This window comes from Seriola aureovittata, chromosome 10 (genome assembly GCF_021018895.1).
Source record: "Seriola aureovittata isolate HTS-2021-v1 ecotype China chromosome 10, ASM2101889v1, whole genome shotgun sequence".
Taxonomy (NCBI): Eukaryota; Metazoa; Chordata; class Actinopteri; order Carangiformes; family Carangidae; genus Seriola; species Seriola aureovittata.
In genome coordinates, this window is record NC_079373.1 from 27421084 (window position 1) to 27438874 (window position 17791).

Here is a 17791-nt window from a genome sequence, read left to right on the forward strand (position 1 = left end):
CCTGTTTTTAATGTCTGTTAAAATATGAAATTAAGGAAGTGCTTTATTACTTTTCCTTTGACATCACTGCTCCTCCATAAGTTTGAAGTGTAGTGCTCATTATGACTTGTTCTAATGGTTCTTGTTCTAATGGTTCTTGTTCTAATGGTTCTTGTTCTGCCCTCCTCGTTCTCCAGGCCGATGATGATGTCGGAGAACTTGGAGCAGAGTGATGACATCAGCGTCCTGCCCCCCCATGAGTTGGAGCCGCCCCCCAGGGAGGAGGACGGACACTGCCCCCTGCCCTTCAGGTGAGAAACTGTCAGAGCAGCGACAGAGTGGAAGAGACAGACGGGATTCTGGGTAAAGAGATCAATGAGGATGGAGACACAGTGCTGTGACGTCCACCACCACAATGATTGTATTGTTCTCAAAGCGATGGGACATTTTGAGTCTTAATTAAACCTAAAATATATTATTTATAGTGCAACATGGAAAGTTAATGTTGATACATATTGTCACTGATATAATTCTTCTTTATTTAACAGAAATAATGATCGTTATTATAAGACAGGTAGAATAATGTTGCCTCTGTCTTTTACTCAGAATCTGTTTCACTGTAGACAAACTGTCCCAGAACCAGCAGCTGGATCAGCTGTGATCAGCTGTGATCAGCTGTGATCAGCTGTGATCAGCTGTGATCAGCTGTGATCAGCTGTGATCAGCTGGATCAGCTGTGATCAGCTGTGATCAGCTGGATCAGCTGTGATCAGCTGGATCAGCTGTGATCAGCTGTGATCAGCTGTGATCACTTCCTGTCTGCAGTGAATCTGTTTCTCTGTTTCACTGTTTTACTGAAGGAAACTTGAAAACAGGAGGATTCTCTGTAAAGTTCTGCAGACTCTGTTTCCATGGTGATCAACAGATTTCTTAACGTTTGTCATCAGAGATAATGACATCATCAGGAAGAGGAAGTCACCACCGATCTAAAACTGTGTTAAACTGTTAGTCACTTTTTTAAAGGTTAGGTTTCAGTTTAAATTTTATTTCATGACACTGTTGAAATATGTTGTTTGATATATTCTGTTGGCAGCTGGACGTGACGTGTGCACATGTATGTGAGCGGTGCACATGTATGTGAGCGGTGCACATGTATGTGAGCGGTGCACATGTATGTGAGACAGAAGAAAAGACAGGAAATGAAGCAACTTACACGACGTCCGTTGAGGTTCAACCACTTGTGGTTGAACATGAGACTCAGACGTTTCTGTGACAAACAAACATGAACTCGGATCCTTCACTGATCTCTGATCAGATCATTGTTCATTGACCCCGAGTCATTTTACTGTTGAAGCTGCTTTAACTACGTCACATACACTCACACAAATGTAGAAACATTTGAACCAGATCATGTGACTTTATTTCATCACTTGGAGAAGAAGAAGAATCAAAGTTCTGATCCACTGATCTGGATTCAGTTTCTGGACTTTTCTCAAAAATTTTATTTTGTTGGCAATTTTTGAAACATTACAATTATTTAAATCAGAAGTAAAGTACAAGTACCTCAGAATTGATGTACTTAATTACAGTAGTTGAGTAAAAGTACTTAGTTACTTTCCGTCCCTGGCTGATCCCTGCAGTAGTTCTGTTAAACACACGACACGGCGGCGCTCGGCCTCGCTCTGGTCTGAGGGAACAGATGTGGTCGGGTTGCAGGTGGAAACATCTGGCAGCTGCTGGGAGTGGACGAGCCTCACAGCTGGAGTCCAGAGGAAGCCAGATGTTGTAGACCAGTGATTCCCAAACTGGGGTACACGAAAAAAAACAAACCATGATTTTCAAACAGCCTGATTATATTTTGAAACTGTGCCTGCTCACATTGCCAAAAAACAGACGGGCAGCGACCTGTTTACTTTCAGAACGACAGAAGAACTGAAGAACTGTATCGACATGAAGTAACAGCAGCGTTGAATCCGACGCAGCTGCTGAACTCTGTCTTCTATAACACTAACACTTCTATATTCACTAACGGTAACTGTTACTTGCCTTGCTGGTGTGTGTGTGTGTGTGTGTGTGTGTGTGTGTGTGTGGTGAGATTAAGTTCGCCTGAACGAACTTAATCTTGGATTACAGGAGGTTTCCACAACCATATTTGAGGTGCAAGATGAAGTTGAGGCCATGATAAAGAAGTTGAACCTCTGGTTAAAGAACAACAGAACGGAGGTCTTTCCGTCCTTGTATGATTTCTTGTGAGCCAATGAACTGTGTTTGACAGACAGTGTGAAACATGACATAACCGCGCACCTCAGTGAGCTGGCTGCACAGCTGCACAGGTGTTTCCCTGAAACTGACAGGTCAGATAGTTGGATACGTCGTCCATTTACAGCTGTGCCTGCTTCTTTATCAGTGTCTGAACAGGAGAGTCTCATTGAGATTTCAACCAATGGATCCCTGAAAATTGAATTTAATGAGAATCCACTGCCAGATTTGTGGATCGGACTGCGCTGTCAAGACCCTGATGCCCTTTGCCACCACGTACTTGTGTGAGAGGATTCTCAGCTCTGACAGCTATGAAAACAAGATACAGAGCGAGACTCTGTGTGGAGAACGATTTAAGACTCAGACTTTCTCAGATTCAGCCAAATATTAGTTAATATACAGAGTTATGTGCGTCCTTTCAAGCACACACTTCTCATTAAAGCTGTGGTGAATTCTTACTTCAGTTTGACTGAATATGTTCTAGAAATGTTTGTTAAATTTCTATTTTCAAAAGTGAGCTGGTGTCGCTCACTGAAAATGCTGTAAAAATGGATCTATTTGGTGAAAGATAAAATAATATAGAAATAATTTAAGGGATTTTATTTGATGTGTTATATGTATATGTGTGTGTGTGTGTGTGTGTGGTGTGTGTGTGTGTGGGGGGGGGTTACAGACAGGTTTTTGTGTGTGCAGGAGTAGGGGGTACGTGGCTGTGACCACTGTTGTAGACAGACAGTAGCGTCCAGGTGGATGAATCACGTCCTGATCCCACCTCCTCGCAATCAACCAGCCCCCTCATTAGTCCTGACTGTGTGTGTGTGTGTGTGTGTGTGTGTGTGTGTGTGTGTGTGTGTGTGTGTGTGTGTGTGTGTGTGTGTTTGGCAGCAGATGAAAGCTGAGGAGACGTGCAGGAGAGACAATGCACAGAGGGAAAGCCTCAGTGTCTCACCGCTCTGTTATTCCTGTCACGTACTGAACAAGCTGCAGAATCAGAGGGTGTGTGTGTGTGTGTGTGTGTGTGGTGTGTGTGTGTGTGTGTGTGTGTGTCTGTGTCTGTGTGTGTGTGTGTGTGTGTGTGTGTGTGTGTGTGTGTGTGTCTGTGTGTCTGTGTGTGTGTGTGTGTGTGTGTCTGTGTGTGTGTGTGTCTGTGTGTGTCTGTGTGTGTCTGTGTGTGTGTGTCTGTGTGTGTCTGTGTGTGTCTGTGTGTCTGTGTGTGTGTGTATGTGTCTGTGTGTCTGTGTGTGTGTGTGTGTGTGTGTGTGTCTGTGTGTGTGTGTGTGTGTGTGTGTGTGTCTGTGTGTCTGTGTGTGTGTGTGTGTCTGCAGCAGCACGTGCATTCAGCTCACGTTTCCAGGCAGCAAAGCTCAGGGAGAGACAGAGAGGCTGATGGGAAGAAGAAGGAGGAGGAGGTGTGTGTGTGTGTAGCTGGTGTAAAGCCTTAATTCACAGCCTACCAACACACACACACACACACACACACACACACACACACAGACTAAAGTCCACAGTTCTGAGTTTACATCCTCAGCAGTACAAAGAGCGACGTGTCATGACATCACTCTGTGTGCTAGCTGCTGCAGCTGGCGAGCTAACCGCTAACTCGTTAGCCAGCTGAGCGACCACCATGGATGTATTGAAGCGTTGCTATGGCGCCACCGCTCCTGCAAACATGCCCCAGTGGACGTGCATGGTACTGCCGTCACCAGACCAGCTCACATTGATGAGTGGGTGTGGAGCTGACCGACCAATCAGAGACTGTAAATAACGATGGACGTTGGACCTTGTTTGTGTCTGACTCCGCCCCCTAACTCCCAGCTAATCCAAAATTGGGGAAAGAGGAGGGGCCTGTGTGGAGCTGAGACGAGAGCGAAGGTGCAGTTCTTCTCTTACAGGAAGTAAAACGTCAGGTTTGTTTAATACTGTCAAACAGCGGCGGCCATCTTGTTTGTAAACGAAAATGCTTCGGCGGCGCTCCTGTGTCAGTCATCGTATCAAACCTGCTCCATTGTAGATAAATGGTTGTGTTTGACCCGTGTCTGATGGGAGGGGCCAGACCCCCGTCTGCTGATTGGTTTCCAGGATCCATGACATCATCATAATGAAACGCCGCAGACTTTTTACTCTTTCTATTATTAACATTAAACCACTGAAGTTTGATTTTTATTCAACTTTCCCACAGTTTCTTTGGTGTGATGTCATCATGAGGTCAAGTCTATGGGGCGAGCAGGAACGTGGGCGGGGCCGGCGGGGGAAACACTAATGAGCATGTGCAGTTGGCTGCACAACGCAAAAAGCTTTTTTGGCTTGTTTTCATTGAGCTGAGTGGACACTGAGTGTGTTGTCCAGCTCCCATCATGCACTCTGCCTCCGCTGAGTCACAGCAGCTCCTGCAGATTCTCTGTCTGCTGCTCTCTCCACTTCGTCAGATAAAACGTTATTAAAGAGGCACAGTAAAGCTCTCCTTGTTAGCCTAGCTCGACGCTAACGGGACACTAGGTTCATTTAGGAAGTCTCCGCTGCGTCACGTCCTCCTGTGACCTCACTGTGTGACATCATTGGCACAGATCCTCGGGTCAAAGTTCACTGAGGTTCCCGCAGGAGACGGGAGACTGATGTATGAGACGGGACGTGTCCCACCGCCCCCGTTTCTGTTCAGCGGCGCCGGCGACCACGTGACGATTGTTTCCTTTAAAACGAGTCAGTGAAACGTGTTTGACGTGTAAACAACAGTTTTGTTTCTGTCGGCCGAGTGTGAACGCAGCTTCTGTCTCTGCTCCAGTTCTCCCATCAGGCTCCAACTGTTTGTATAATTAGTTCTTCTGTCGTGTGTGTGTATGTGTGTGTGTGTGTGTGTGTGTGTGTGTGTGTGTGTGTGTGTTTGTGTGTTTGTGTGTGTGTTGGAAACCATCATTAGCCCTTTTAGACAATCACTCCTTTCACATACAGAAACACACACACACTGGCCTCTCAGTGCTCCTGTGTGTGTGTGTGTGTGTGTGTGTGTGTGTGTGTGTGTGGATGGTGGGAACATGTTGACGTGTTAACGACCGTCAGCTGTTTATCTTTTTGCATGAGCTTCGTGTGGAGTTGCTCCTTCTGTCGGGACGTTTACATGATCGTCCTCCATGAAATCAGATGCAAGTGTGTGTGTGTGTGTGTGTGTGTGTGTGTGTGTGTGTGTGTGTGTGTGTGTGTGTGTGTGTGTGTGTGAGATTTCTTAAAGCAACACACCGTCTGTCAGAGCTGTTTGTCGGAGGGGGATATGCATTACTGATCACATGATTTTAGTCCACATTTTATTTGTGTTTTTTAATTTCCTGTCAGGACTCATCGTCAGGGCGACAGATGGACGAACATTATTATGAACCAGCTGCACATGATGTGACAGACTCCTCCCATGTTATTTCCCTGTCTTTTGGCACTGGACGTTATTGGCTCGTGTCGACCACGCCCCCTGGCTGTTATTGGACAGATCCGGCTTTTAATTGATTCCTGCTTTTTATTGGAGGAAATGCAGTTACTGCGTCGTCCTCCCCAACATCTGGAAACACTCACTGAAGTGACCCTCCAACCACAGCTGTGTGACAGTGACATCACCGCACTGACTAAACAAAACAAAACACTCCCCTCTCCCGAACACAGAACTGTACCTCACTGCCTCGGCGACAGTCAGAGCGGCAGCCATTTTGTTTTCAGGTCGTCTGTCCGTCTCGTTCTCATGGACACGATTTCTCAACAACACCTTGACGAAACTTCTTCAAAATTGGCACAAACATTCACCAGGACTCAAGGACAAAGTGAATAGATTTTGGGGATCAAAGGTCAAAGGTCAAGGTCATGGTGACCTCACAAAACACAAATGGTTAGTATTTTCTCTGACTGTATAAACAGGGATGTGACCTAAAACTAGTCCGAGTGGCCACACTCACCACGAGGAGCTGATTCTAGCAACGTCTCTTCCTGGGTTCACTCAAGTAAACGTGACATCACACTGCAAAACAAAAATGTAAATTAGAAATCAAAGACAAAAACAAACAACAGTCAAACTACTAATTACTACTCATCTAAACAGGCAGTAAAACATTTGATCAAAATTTAAGATAAACACAAGAAACTTGTGCTACAGAAAATGGACCAGACTCAGTGAATAGCTCCCTAAGCTTCACATGTCCTATGATAACTATTAATTTAACTGTACAGACTAATGAGCAGTGATAACTAACATGTCTTTGGGGTCATCAGGTGGGAACCTCCTTTCACCAGTGTTTCGTCTAGTTGGTCCCACGACACCTCCAGGAGGCTAGACAGTGATCACTGGCGTCCCAGAGTCACTCCCCTAATGCCAGCCATCACTGCTCCTCACACCACCATTATTTTCTTTATCTTGCCTATGCTACCACAAACAACACTATCATCAACTCTGACAAAACACACTAGCAGATTAAGCAGATTCAGCAAACAAACTCCTCTAAACAGTTCTGTTCTGTTGTGTAGGACTAGATTTTTTTTTTTTGGAAAGTGGCGGCCATTTTGAATGAGGGAGGTAGAGTCAGGGAGAGATGCCTTGTTAGGCTAAACTCTCCCCCGCCGGATTAGGCTGTGCTCTACCTCCCCCTACTCCCCCACTCTCCAAGATAATACAACTCACCTAAACAGCCAAAGACACACTACAAACTAATTCAATACAAGCAAACAATACAGGCCACCTCACCTGGACTAACCGCATGGTCTCAAAGAGGCTCACACAGGCCACACCCCCACTTAAAAACACTTCCTCTTCCTGGATTTCTTCCTTGCTTCTCCTAAGAGTCTGTCTATCCTAAGTGCTCCCCCTGCTGGGCCCCCAGCTACCATTACTCCTTCTCATCCAAATCCACTGACTGGATCTTGCTGCCTCATCTGACATGTCCTTTACTATTTTCCTCACACTCTGTCCACTTGCTCCTAACTCCCCCACCAAAGAGACAACAGACCTTGCTACAAATCCTCTACATCCTACTTCCACTGGACAAATCCTAACTTTCCATCCTCGCTGCTCTGCTTCTGCCCCTAACTCTGCATACCTGAGCTTTTTCCTTTCATATGCTTCTTCAACTAAGGCCTCCCACGGAAAACAATATTAACACTAAAAACAGCAGATAGAGTGAAAACGTAAACAAGTTCCTTATTAATGATCATAAAGTCAGATATTATGTAAAAAAAAAAAAAAACATCCTGTTTGTCATTGAGTTTTTCTCACCTTCTTGAAATACTTGTTATCAAGGTAAGGGGGTGGGGCCTGGGTGGGGGCGGGGCATGCAGGAGGAAGGACATCACATAAACAGTGTTTTGTTTACATCATAAACATCGTCTCTCCAGTTCAACATTGTCTTCTTCTTCTTCTTCTTCTTCTTCTTCTTCTTCACCCTCAGATGTTTCTTTTCTTCCTGTCTGGCATCAGTCACATGACTGAAATGTCATCAAGACTCGCTCACTGGCAGCATGTAGCTGCTGTTTGGGATCTTCAGCGATAATAATGATAAACATAAATTATGAAGTTTCACATCCATGACTCTAAATTTAACATTTTTTTGAAAATGAGAAACGAACTTTATACCAGACAGCTGCAGGTTAAAGTCACACACACACACACACACACACACACACACACACACACACACACACACACACACACTCTGGGCTGTGTAGATTGAGGGTTTCAGTGCAGTTTCATGTGACTGATCAACAACAGTTCTCTGTGGTCACATTTACATCCTCACCGCCACCAGGCTCCTGATAACAACCGTCTGATCACAGCGGTTACATGATGTAACCGTGTGACTGCCGAGTCACGGAGGTGACTCAGACACTGAGCCGCACAATTAAACTAATTTCATGAAGAGGAACTCAGAGGTCAGAGGTCGTCTCATCCTCATGCACACGATATCTCAGTAAAACCTTCAGGGAATTTCTTCAAATTACTCAAGACTTCACAGCAATTCTGACTAAATCTCACACATGCTTCATATTTTTTCTGACTCTGGATAAACAGGAAGTGACCTGGGACTAGTTCGAGTTGCGGTGGGATACGACCACGAGGAGGTGGCTCTAGTTCTTTATTGAGACGCAGTAAGACGCTGTCTCAGTTTTGGACTAGCTGGGAGTTAGGAGGCGGAATCAGACACTGCCAAGATGGCGACGGTGGATCAGCTCACTCTGAGCTTCAGAAACCTGAGGGGAACGTCACAGAGGCAACGTCCACCTTTAGCTACAGTCTGAGGTTATTGCAGAGATGATTGGATAGAACATTTGAAAGCGTGAGCAGCTTGTCTCTTTTTCTTCCTGCACAAGGTCAGAAATTATTCGATCTTAGTTGAAGTTGTGTCTTTTCATGAGGTCAGAGTCTCCAGCTGCTGCAGCTCCTCACAGGTCAGGACTCGTCTCCTGACCTTCAGCCTGGACGAGTCATTTCTAAAGTAAAGACAGTTGATAAAATGCTTTTACTCTGAGCTCTAAAGGTCAAATGAGCTTCTCTCTCTGCAGAAACTGTAGTTTGTGTGTGTTCACTCTAATGTGTCCTGATGTGTCCTGATGTGTCCTGATGTGTCCTGATGTGTCCTGATGTGTCCTGTTGTGTCCTGATGTGTCCTGATGTGTCCTGATGTGTCCTGTTGTGTCCTGATGTGTCCTCCAGGCTGCAGCTGATTGACGACCTGTCCTACGAGGACGTGAAGAAGTGCTACAGAGGCTCAGTGAGTCGCTCACTCTGCAACACAATGAGACTTGAACACCACACCTACTGATGCATGTGGTCGATATAACACACACACACACACACACACACACATACACACACACACACACACACACACACACACACACACACACACACACACACACACACACACACACACACACACACACACACACACACACACACACGGCTCTGTGGCTCTGTAGTTGTTGCTCCACAGCAGGAGTCTTTTCAAATCTTGTTTTAAGTCTCTGCAGAAGTTTCCGGCGTCTGTCTCGTCTCCATGGGAACATGTGAAGGGGTGTGTGTGTGTGTGTGTGTGTGTGTGTGTGTGTGTGTGTGTGTGTGTGTGCGTGCTCCAGCAGACAGACAGTTACAGTCAACCATCAAACACAGTTCAAACAGATGAAACGTTCTGTATTAATGTTTCATCATGTGAATTCAGACGCATTAAAGGGAGAGTTCTCACTGAGATGTCAGACATGTCGTCACATGTCGGATCTGTCATGAACTTAGTTTCTCCAACTCTGAGGACACACACACACACACACACACACACACACACACACACGGATGTATGGATGTGAATCATCTTCAACAACTGACACTGAGTTTTATTAAATATTCCAGTTGATTCTTTACAAAATAAAAGGTGAGCGGTCGGAAAGTGTCGCCACAACCATAAACTGGCAGCGCTGCACAGATCTACACATTTAACTTGTTTAACTCAAACACTCTTAGTGGCTCCATCAGAACCTCTTACGAGGTTCTTCAGTAACCACCGAGGCAAAGTCACTCAGCTGAGGAGAAATCAGACTTAGAAAACTTAACTTTAACAAACACAAACACAGACGTAGAAACTCTGTCGTAGGCTGACAAACTAAAAATGAATAAAAGATATATTGATATTAAAAATACAAACCTGTAACTAAATCATATTTTCAGAAAGAAAGGTACTTTCAGAGCTCATTAAAGAGGGAATAATTCACTTCTACTGCTCTGCATTTATTCACCTGCAGTTCTTGTGCAGATGAAGGTTTTACATTAAAACCATAATAATAATAATCAGATGTTTCTGAGCTTTGGTCACAGCTTGTGCCAGTTCAAGATCCTCCTCAGAGACTGAGCTTTAAGTCTGTCGGCTGCTGTTTATTTATGAATGAAACTTTATTTGAAAAACAAAAGCACAAGGTGAAACTCCAGATTCTCAAACGTCCTCAGGGTCAGAGTTCGTAGTTTGACTAAATGCTGGAAGCAGCTTCAGCAGCAGCGTGGAGGCGACGAGCCGCGGCTTCTGCTTCTGTTGTTTCAGTCTTTGTTGTTTCAGACGGGAACAGGAAGACAGGAAGTGGCCGTCTGGCTCTCAGAGAATAAAGACACACAGGTGTGACGGGAGGGAGGCGTTCACATGATGTAACTCCTGACCCAAATATCAGCAGCCAAAACAAAAGTCAGACAAAACACGGCCGAGAGTCCGAAACCCTAAACACAGCAAGTAAAAGTGTTTCAAGTTTCAGTGTCACACCTGAGATATACAACACCTGTCACGTATTTATAACACCTGAGATATACAACACCTGTCATGTATTTATAACACACCTGTCACGTATTTATAACACCTGAGATATACAACACCTGTCACGTATTTATAACACCTGAGATATACAACACCTGTCACGTATTTATAACACACCTGTCACGTATATTTATAACACACCTGAGATATACAACACCTGTCACGTATTTATAACACACCTGAGATATACAGCACCTGTCACATATATTTATAACACACCTGAGATATACAACACCTGTCACGTATTTATAACACACCTGAGATATACAACACCTGTCACGTATTTATAACACACCTGTCACGTATATTTATAACACACCTGAGATATACAACACCTGTCACGTATTTATAACACACCTGAGATATACAGCACCTGTCACATATATTTATAACACACCTGAGATATACAACACCTGTCACGTATTTATAACACACCTGAGATATACAGCACCTGTCACATATATTTATAACACACCTGAGATATACAGCACCTGTCACATATATTTATAACACACCTGAGATATACAACACCTGTCACGTATTTATAACACACCTGAGATATACAGCACCTGTCACGTATATTTATAATACACCTGTCACATATATTTATAACACACCTGAGATATACAACACCTGTCACGTATTTATAACACCTGAGATATACAGCACCTGTCACATATATTTATAACACACCTGAGATATACAACACCTGTCACGTATTTATAACACACCTGAGATATACAGCACCTGTCACATATATTTATAACACACCTGAGATATACAGCACCTGTCACATATATTTATAACACACCTGAGATATACAACACCTGTCACGTATATTTATAACACACCTGAGATATACAGCACCTGTCACATATATTTATAACACACCTGAGATATACAGCACCTGTCACATATATTTATAACACACCTGAGATATACAACACCTGTCACATATATTTATAACACACCTGAGATATACACCTGTCACATATATTTATAACACACCTGAGATATACAACACCTGTCACGTATTTATAACACACCTGAGATATACACCTGTCACATATATTTATAACACACCTGAGATATACAGCACCTGTCACGTATTTATACTAATATGTTTATTTTTAATATAATCTCTACAGTTTTGTGGAACAAAGAAACTTTCAGTCACAACAGCAACAGACAAAAACAAACAAACTACAATCAACAGGAAGGAATAAAAACAACAACAGAGACATGAAAACATGAAAACATGAAAACATGAGGAAATAAAGACTTTAGAATAAATAAATAAATCCAGGACGAGTGAAGCTCCGATCAGGCGGGAGAACAGAATTCTACCTTTACTCGTTCTGATCATTATTCATATTGATTTCACACATATCTCCAGCAGCTACAGTGACGGATGGACTCATGATTATTGATCACAGCTGGATGAGAGATTATCAGTGATTGATAATGTCCCTCCTTCTGTCCACAGACTGTCAGCAAGTACAACTCTCAGTACCACAAACTGTTCCAGACTGTCCCCAAAGAGGAGATCCTGATGAAAGGTACCGCTGTCTCACCTGTCTCCCCTGTCTCACCTGTCTCACCTGTCTGTCTCTCATTTCATCCGGCTCAGCTTGTGTGTGTGTGTGTGTGTGTGTGTGTGTGTGTGTGTGTGTGTGTGTGTGTGTGTGTGTGTGTGTTGTACATTTGTTTAATATTTGTTTCCAGCTCCAGATGAAAACATGAGATCACAGCTGCAGAAGTGAACTGATGTCTCTTCTTCTTCTTCTTCTTCTTCTTCTTCTTCTTCTTCTTCTTCTTCGTGTTCTTCTTCTTCTTCTGCAGTGTATTCCTGTGCGTTGTTGAGAGACATCCTGCTGCAGGGTCGCCTCTACATCTCCAGGAACTGGTTGTGTTTCTACGCGAACCTGTTTGGTAAAGACATCAAGGTGAGAGGAGACGTTCAGTCTTTGTCCACTCAGTGTATTTCTAACATTTTTCACGCTTTAAAGACGGAGGTTTTTAAAAACTATTTCCAAACTGAAACATGCAAATCTCACACACCCAGCCTGAAATAAGAGAAAATAATACATATATATAATATAATGATGTAATGAAACATCTTCAGGTCAAGTCACAACTGTTTCATCTATCACTTTTGGTTGGTTGGTGGTTGGTTGGTTGGTTGGTTGGTTGGTTGGTTGGTTGATTGGTTGGCTGGTTGGTTGGTTGGCTGATTGGTTGGCTGGTTGATTGGTTGGCTGGTTGATTGGTTGGTTGGTTGGTTGGTTGGCTGATTGGTTGGTTGGTTGGTTGGTTGGTTGGTTGGTTGGTTGGTTGGTTGGTTGGTTGGTTGGCTGATTGGTTGGTTGGTTGGTTGGTTGGTTGGTTGGTTGGTTGGCTGGCTGGCTGGCTGGCCAGCCGGTTGGCTGGTTGGTTGGTTGGCTGGCTGATTGGTCAGTTGGTTGGTTGGTTGGTTGGTTGGTTGGTTGGTTGGCTGATTGGTTGGTTGGTTGGTTGGTTGGCTGGTTGGTTGGTTGGCTGGCTGGCTGGCCGGCCGGCCGGTCGGTCGGTCGGTCGGTCGGTCGGTCGGTTGAAAGAGTTTGTTCAGTTCGGTGCAGATCAGCTCCAACTGGATGTGAAATTTCTGAACTCTTCTTCTCTCTATCTGCAGGTTTCTATTCCAGTGGTGTCAGTCCGGCTGGTGAAGAAGCACAAGACGGCCGGTCTGGTGCCGAACGGGCTGGCCATCACCATGGATACAGGACAGAAGGTAACAGACAGGACAGGTACACACCACACAGTACAACACATGTCCTCTGTGCAGCGACTGAAAACATTTTGCTGCCGTGCAATGAACTATAGAGTGACCTCCTCTTTCTCTCTCTCTCTCTCTGTCTCTCTCTCTCTCTCTCTCTCTCTGTCTCTCTCTGTCTCTCTCTCTGTCTCTCTCTCTCTCTCTGTCTCTCTCTGTCTCTCTCTCTCTCTTCTCTGTCTCTCTCTCTCTCTCTCTCTTCTGTCTCTCTCTCTCTCTCTCTCTCTGTCTCTCTCTCTGTCTCTCTCTCTCTCTCTCTCTCTGTCTCTCTCTCTCTGTCTCTCTCTCTCTGTCTCTCGCTCTGTCTCTCTCTCTGTCTCTCTCTCTCTCTGTCTCTCTCTGTCTCTCTCTGTCTCTCTGTCTCTCGCTCTGTCTCTCTCTCCCTCTCTCTCTCTCTCTCGCTCCCTCTCTCTGTCTCTCTCTCTCTCTGTCTCTCTCTCTGTCTCTCTCTCTCTCTGTCTCTCGCTCTCTCTCTCTGTCTCTCTCTGTCTCTCTCCCCCTCTCTCTCTCTCTCTCTGTCTCTGTCTCTCTCTCTCTCTCTCTCTGTCTCTCTCTGTCTCTCTCCCCCTCTCTCTCTCTCTCTCTGTCTCTGTCTCCCCCTCTCTCTCTCTCTCTGCAGTATGTCTTTGTGTCCCTGCTCTCCAGAGACAGTGTCTATGACGTCCTGAGGAGGATCTGCACTCACCTGCAGGTTTGTGGTTCACCTGTACGACATATTAGGGGGGTTGGGTCAGAAGATTCAGTCTGTTTCTCTCCAGTTTGAGCCTGTCTGACTGTTTCCTGTCTGACTGTTTCCTGTCTGTCTGTTTCCTGTCTGTCTGTTTCCTGTCTGTCTGTTTCCTGTCTGTCTGTTTCCTGTCCGTCTGTTTCCTGTCTGTCTGTTTCCTGTCTGACTGTTTCCTGTTTCCAGGTGAACGGGAAGAGCCTGAGTCTGAAGCAGTACCTGGAGGAGCCCAGCTCTCTGTCCATGGTAACACAGTGATCAGTCGGTGATGTCAGTCTGCCAATCAATCAGTCAATCAATCAATCAATTAGTCAATCAATTAATCAATCAAACTTTATTAATAAATACAGGTTAGCTTGTTGCCAGACGACTAACAGTCTGATAATGAGACAGTGACAGTTTGAGACGAGTGAACACAAGGAATAAAAATGCAATAAAATATTATTAGTTAAAAAATAAATGAACAAAATAAATTAAAGATAAAAGAGTCACAACATCAGTGATTTTTAAACACAAATACAATAAAATTGATGATTAAATCAAATAAAAATTCAGCCCCTGGAACATTATTTTGGACGTTTTTCACAATTTTACGACAACTAATTATTAATTAATTAATTAAAAGAATTGTCAGTGTCAGCCTCGGTTTGACATTATAAACCCCGCCCTCCATACACAGGCTGAATGAAGAGCGGAGTGTGTCCCAGTGACAGAGGGAAAATAAAAACCATAGAAGAAGAAAGCAGGTGAAATCAGCCGTGTTAGATGTGAGTCAGCGCTCAGTGAAAACAGATTAGTGGAATACCAGGAGCTGTTGTTTTGGTCCTGTGGTGACCCCCCGTGACCCCTTCACAGTCCCTGGATAAGAGGCTTTCCCTGCGCTGCCTTCAGGTTCTGCATGAAATACCGTAATTATGAGCTGAAGAAACTGTACTTCAGTAAAATACCTATAAAAACTAAACTTTTAAATAATGATAATAATCTTTAAAAAGGCTTTTTTGGATTTTATGAGTTGTTATATTTTTGTTAGATAAATGTTCTACAGTAAAAAGTAAAGTATAGAGGAGTAGAGTTGTAATTTAGAGTAAGATGGAAATACTCGTGTCACTTGTACTTGAGTAAAAGTACTTGATTACTTTCCTTCACTGTCTCTGAGCCATGACTCAGGTGTACTCAGGTGATTCTGTTCTGCTCATACGTTTGTCATTAATTAAAACCTTTGCTTTTATTATTTATAATCAACTGTTTTGTGCAGAATAATATCAAAACATCCAAAAACACAAAAACTGAACAAATAGTTTTACACAACATTTTTCAGGGTGAACTAGTGGAGGACTGAAACTGCCAAAACCAAAGATAAATAAATAGATGACTCAATAAATTAATTAATATGTCTTTAAATGCATCAAAAATAATATTAAACTTAAATTCAGGCGTTAATTAAGTAATTTATTTTGAAATAAAGTGATATTTCTGTTTTCATTAGCTTCTGTAGTTATTTAACTTTGTATTATTTCCCTTTTTTTATTTACTTTCCCATTTAAATTTCCATTTTTATTTAATTATTTACTTATTAATTATTTGTTTATCTATCTATTATTTCCTCTTTGCATTTCCCGCCTTGTTTATTTGCTACAATTGTATTTATTTCTGTTTTTTCTTCTTTAAGCACAAACTTGTTTTTGTTTTTGGTTCCATTTTGTTTATTTTTAAGTCTGATCAGTGAAATGTGTCAAAGATTTTATAAATTCATAAATTCAGACTGATGTCGTCCCGACACCTGAAGGTGTCTTTCTCCAGGTGATAGTCTGATCCGTCCTCACTGTCTTCTCTCCGTCAGGACGAGTATCCAGAGGTGTTGAAGTGGAGGAGGAAACCATCGCTCCCCGCCGTCTCCTCCTCCCTCCCTGACCTGCTCGGAAACTCCTCCCCCAGCCTCGTCGCCGACACACCCTTCAGCCCGCACACGCTCACCAGTAAGGCCCCGCCCACCTGTCAATCAGGGGTCACGGGAAGTCTCCAGAGTGACAGATGTTAAAGTGTGCGTTTCTGTGTGTGCAGACAGCAGTCTGGAGACAGAGAAGATCCTGCTGACAGAACCAGTACCTGAACTGGGTCACATGGAGTACCAGCTGTTGAAGCTCTTCATCCTGCTGTGAGTCCATCACTGGAAACACAAACTAACATCCAGAAAACAAACAGATTCACAATCATCCCGAAAACACACAACAAACAGACTCACAATCATCCAGAAAACACACAACAGACCCACAATCATCCAGAAAATACACAACAAACAGACTCACAATCATCCAGAAAACACACAACAGACCCACAATCATCCAGAAAACACACAACAAACAGACCCACAATCATCCAGAAAACACACAACAAACAGACTCACGATCATCCAGAAAACACACAACAAACAGACTCACAATCATCCAGAAAACACACAACAAACAGACTCACAATCATCCAGAAAACACACAACAAACAGTCCCACAATCATCCAGAAAACACACAACAAACAGACTCACAATCATCCAGAAAACACACAACAGACCCACAATCATCCAGAAAATACACAACAAACAGACTCACAATCATCCAGAAAACACACAACAGACCCACAATCATCCAGAAAACACACAACAAACAGACCCACAATCATCCAGAAAACCACAACAAACAGACTCACATCATCCAGAAAACACACAACAAACAGACTCACAATCATCCAGAAAACACACAACAGACCCACAATCATCCAGAAAACACACAACAAACAGACCCACAATCATCCAGAAAACACACAACACACCCACAATCATCCAGAAAACACACAACAAACAGACCCACAATCATCCAGAAAACACACAACAAACAGACTCACGATCATCCAGAAAACACACAACAAACAGACTCACAATCATCCAGAAAACACACAACAGACCCACAATCATCCAGAAAACATACAAAACACCCAGAAAAGTTGATGAAAGTAAATCCCCAGAAATACTATTCTATCTATTTTATCAAAATAGTGACCTTCACAAACAAGATTCAGACTTTATCTAAATAAAAATATCATATTATGATTTAAAACTCCTCAAACACCCAGAACTCTGTGTCTGAGGTGTGTTCAGAGTCTTCTGTATTTTCCGGTTTTGTCTCAGAACTATATTTTACTGTTGGTGTGTGCTGCCTCCTGCTGGTCAGTGTTGTGTGTGCAGCCTGTTCATATGGTTTCACACCTCACACAACAGCCCTGCAGGGCTACATAAACATATATACACACACATATATATATATATATATATAATTATATGTGTGTATATACTACAGCAAATATAAATATATATATATTTCCTCAATATCAATACAACAAAGTGAAAATACTGCACTACAAATAAAAGTACAAAAGTGTCGTGAGCTATACTAAAGTACCTACACTTATACTGTTAGATAGTTTAGTCCAGTGGTTCCCAACCTAGGGGTCGGCCCCTCCGAAGGGCCAATAGATAACGTAGAGGGGTCGTCAGATGATTCATGAGCGATGAACACACAAAAATCCCACTGTATATTCTTCTTTTTTTTACTTTTTTCTCATCTTTCCTGTTTTGTGAAATATTATATATAATATATAATATATGATACATATACTGTATATAATACAAAACGTAACAAGGAGACCAAGGAAACCAC

General features: G+C 43.2%; 1 protein-coding gene and 1 long non-coding RNA gene across 2 annotated transcripts in view; one reads left to right on the forward strand and one right to left on the reverse strand.

Moving 5' to 3' along the window:
* Nucleotides 1-17791, forward strand: part of LOC130176434 (GRAM domain-containing protein 2A) — a 28561-nt gene that overhangs the window by 7571 nt on the left and 3199 nt on the right. The window contains exons 2-10 of the mRNA XM_056387528.1: nt 177-290; nt 8912-8969; nt 12034-12106; nt 12390-12493; nt 13219-13317; nt 13979-14050; nt 14270-14329; nt 15924-16059; nt 16145-16238. Coding sequence (XP_056243503.1) covers nt 181-290; nt 8912-8969; nt 12034-12106; nt 12390-12493; nt 13219-13317; nt 13979-14050; nt 14270-14329; nt 15924-16059; nt 16145-16238 — 806 coding nt within the window. The 5' untranslated portion in view covers nt 177-180. The remainder of the gene's footprint in view (nt 1-176; nt 291-8911; nt 8970-12033; nt 12107-12389; nt 12494-13218; nt 13318-13978; nt 14051-14269; nt 14330-15923; nt 16060-16144; nt 16239-17791) is intronic.
* LOC130176435 (uncharacterized) lies at nt 1508-6972 on the reverse strand. The gene is made up of 3 exons (XR_008828866.1): nt 6950-6972; nt 6168-6229; nt 1508-1784 (listed from the first exon to the last, which is right to left on the reverse strand). It is a non-coding gene; the product is annotated as an uncharacterized LOC130176435 (long non-coding RNA).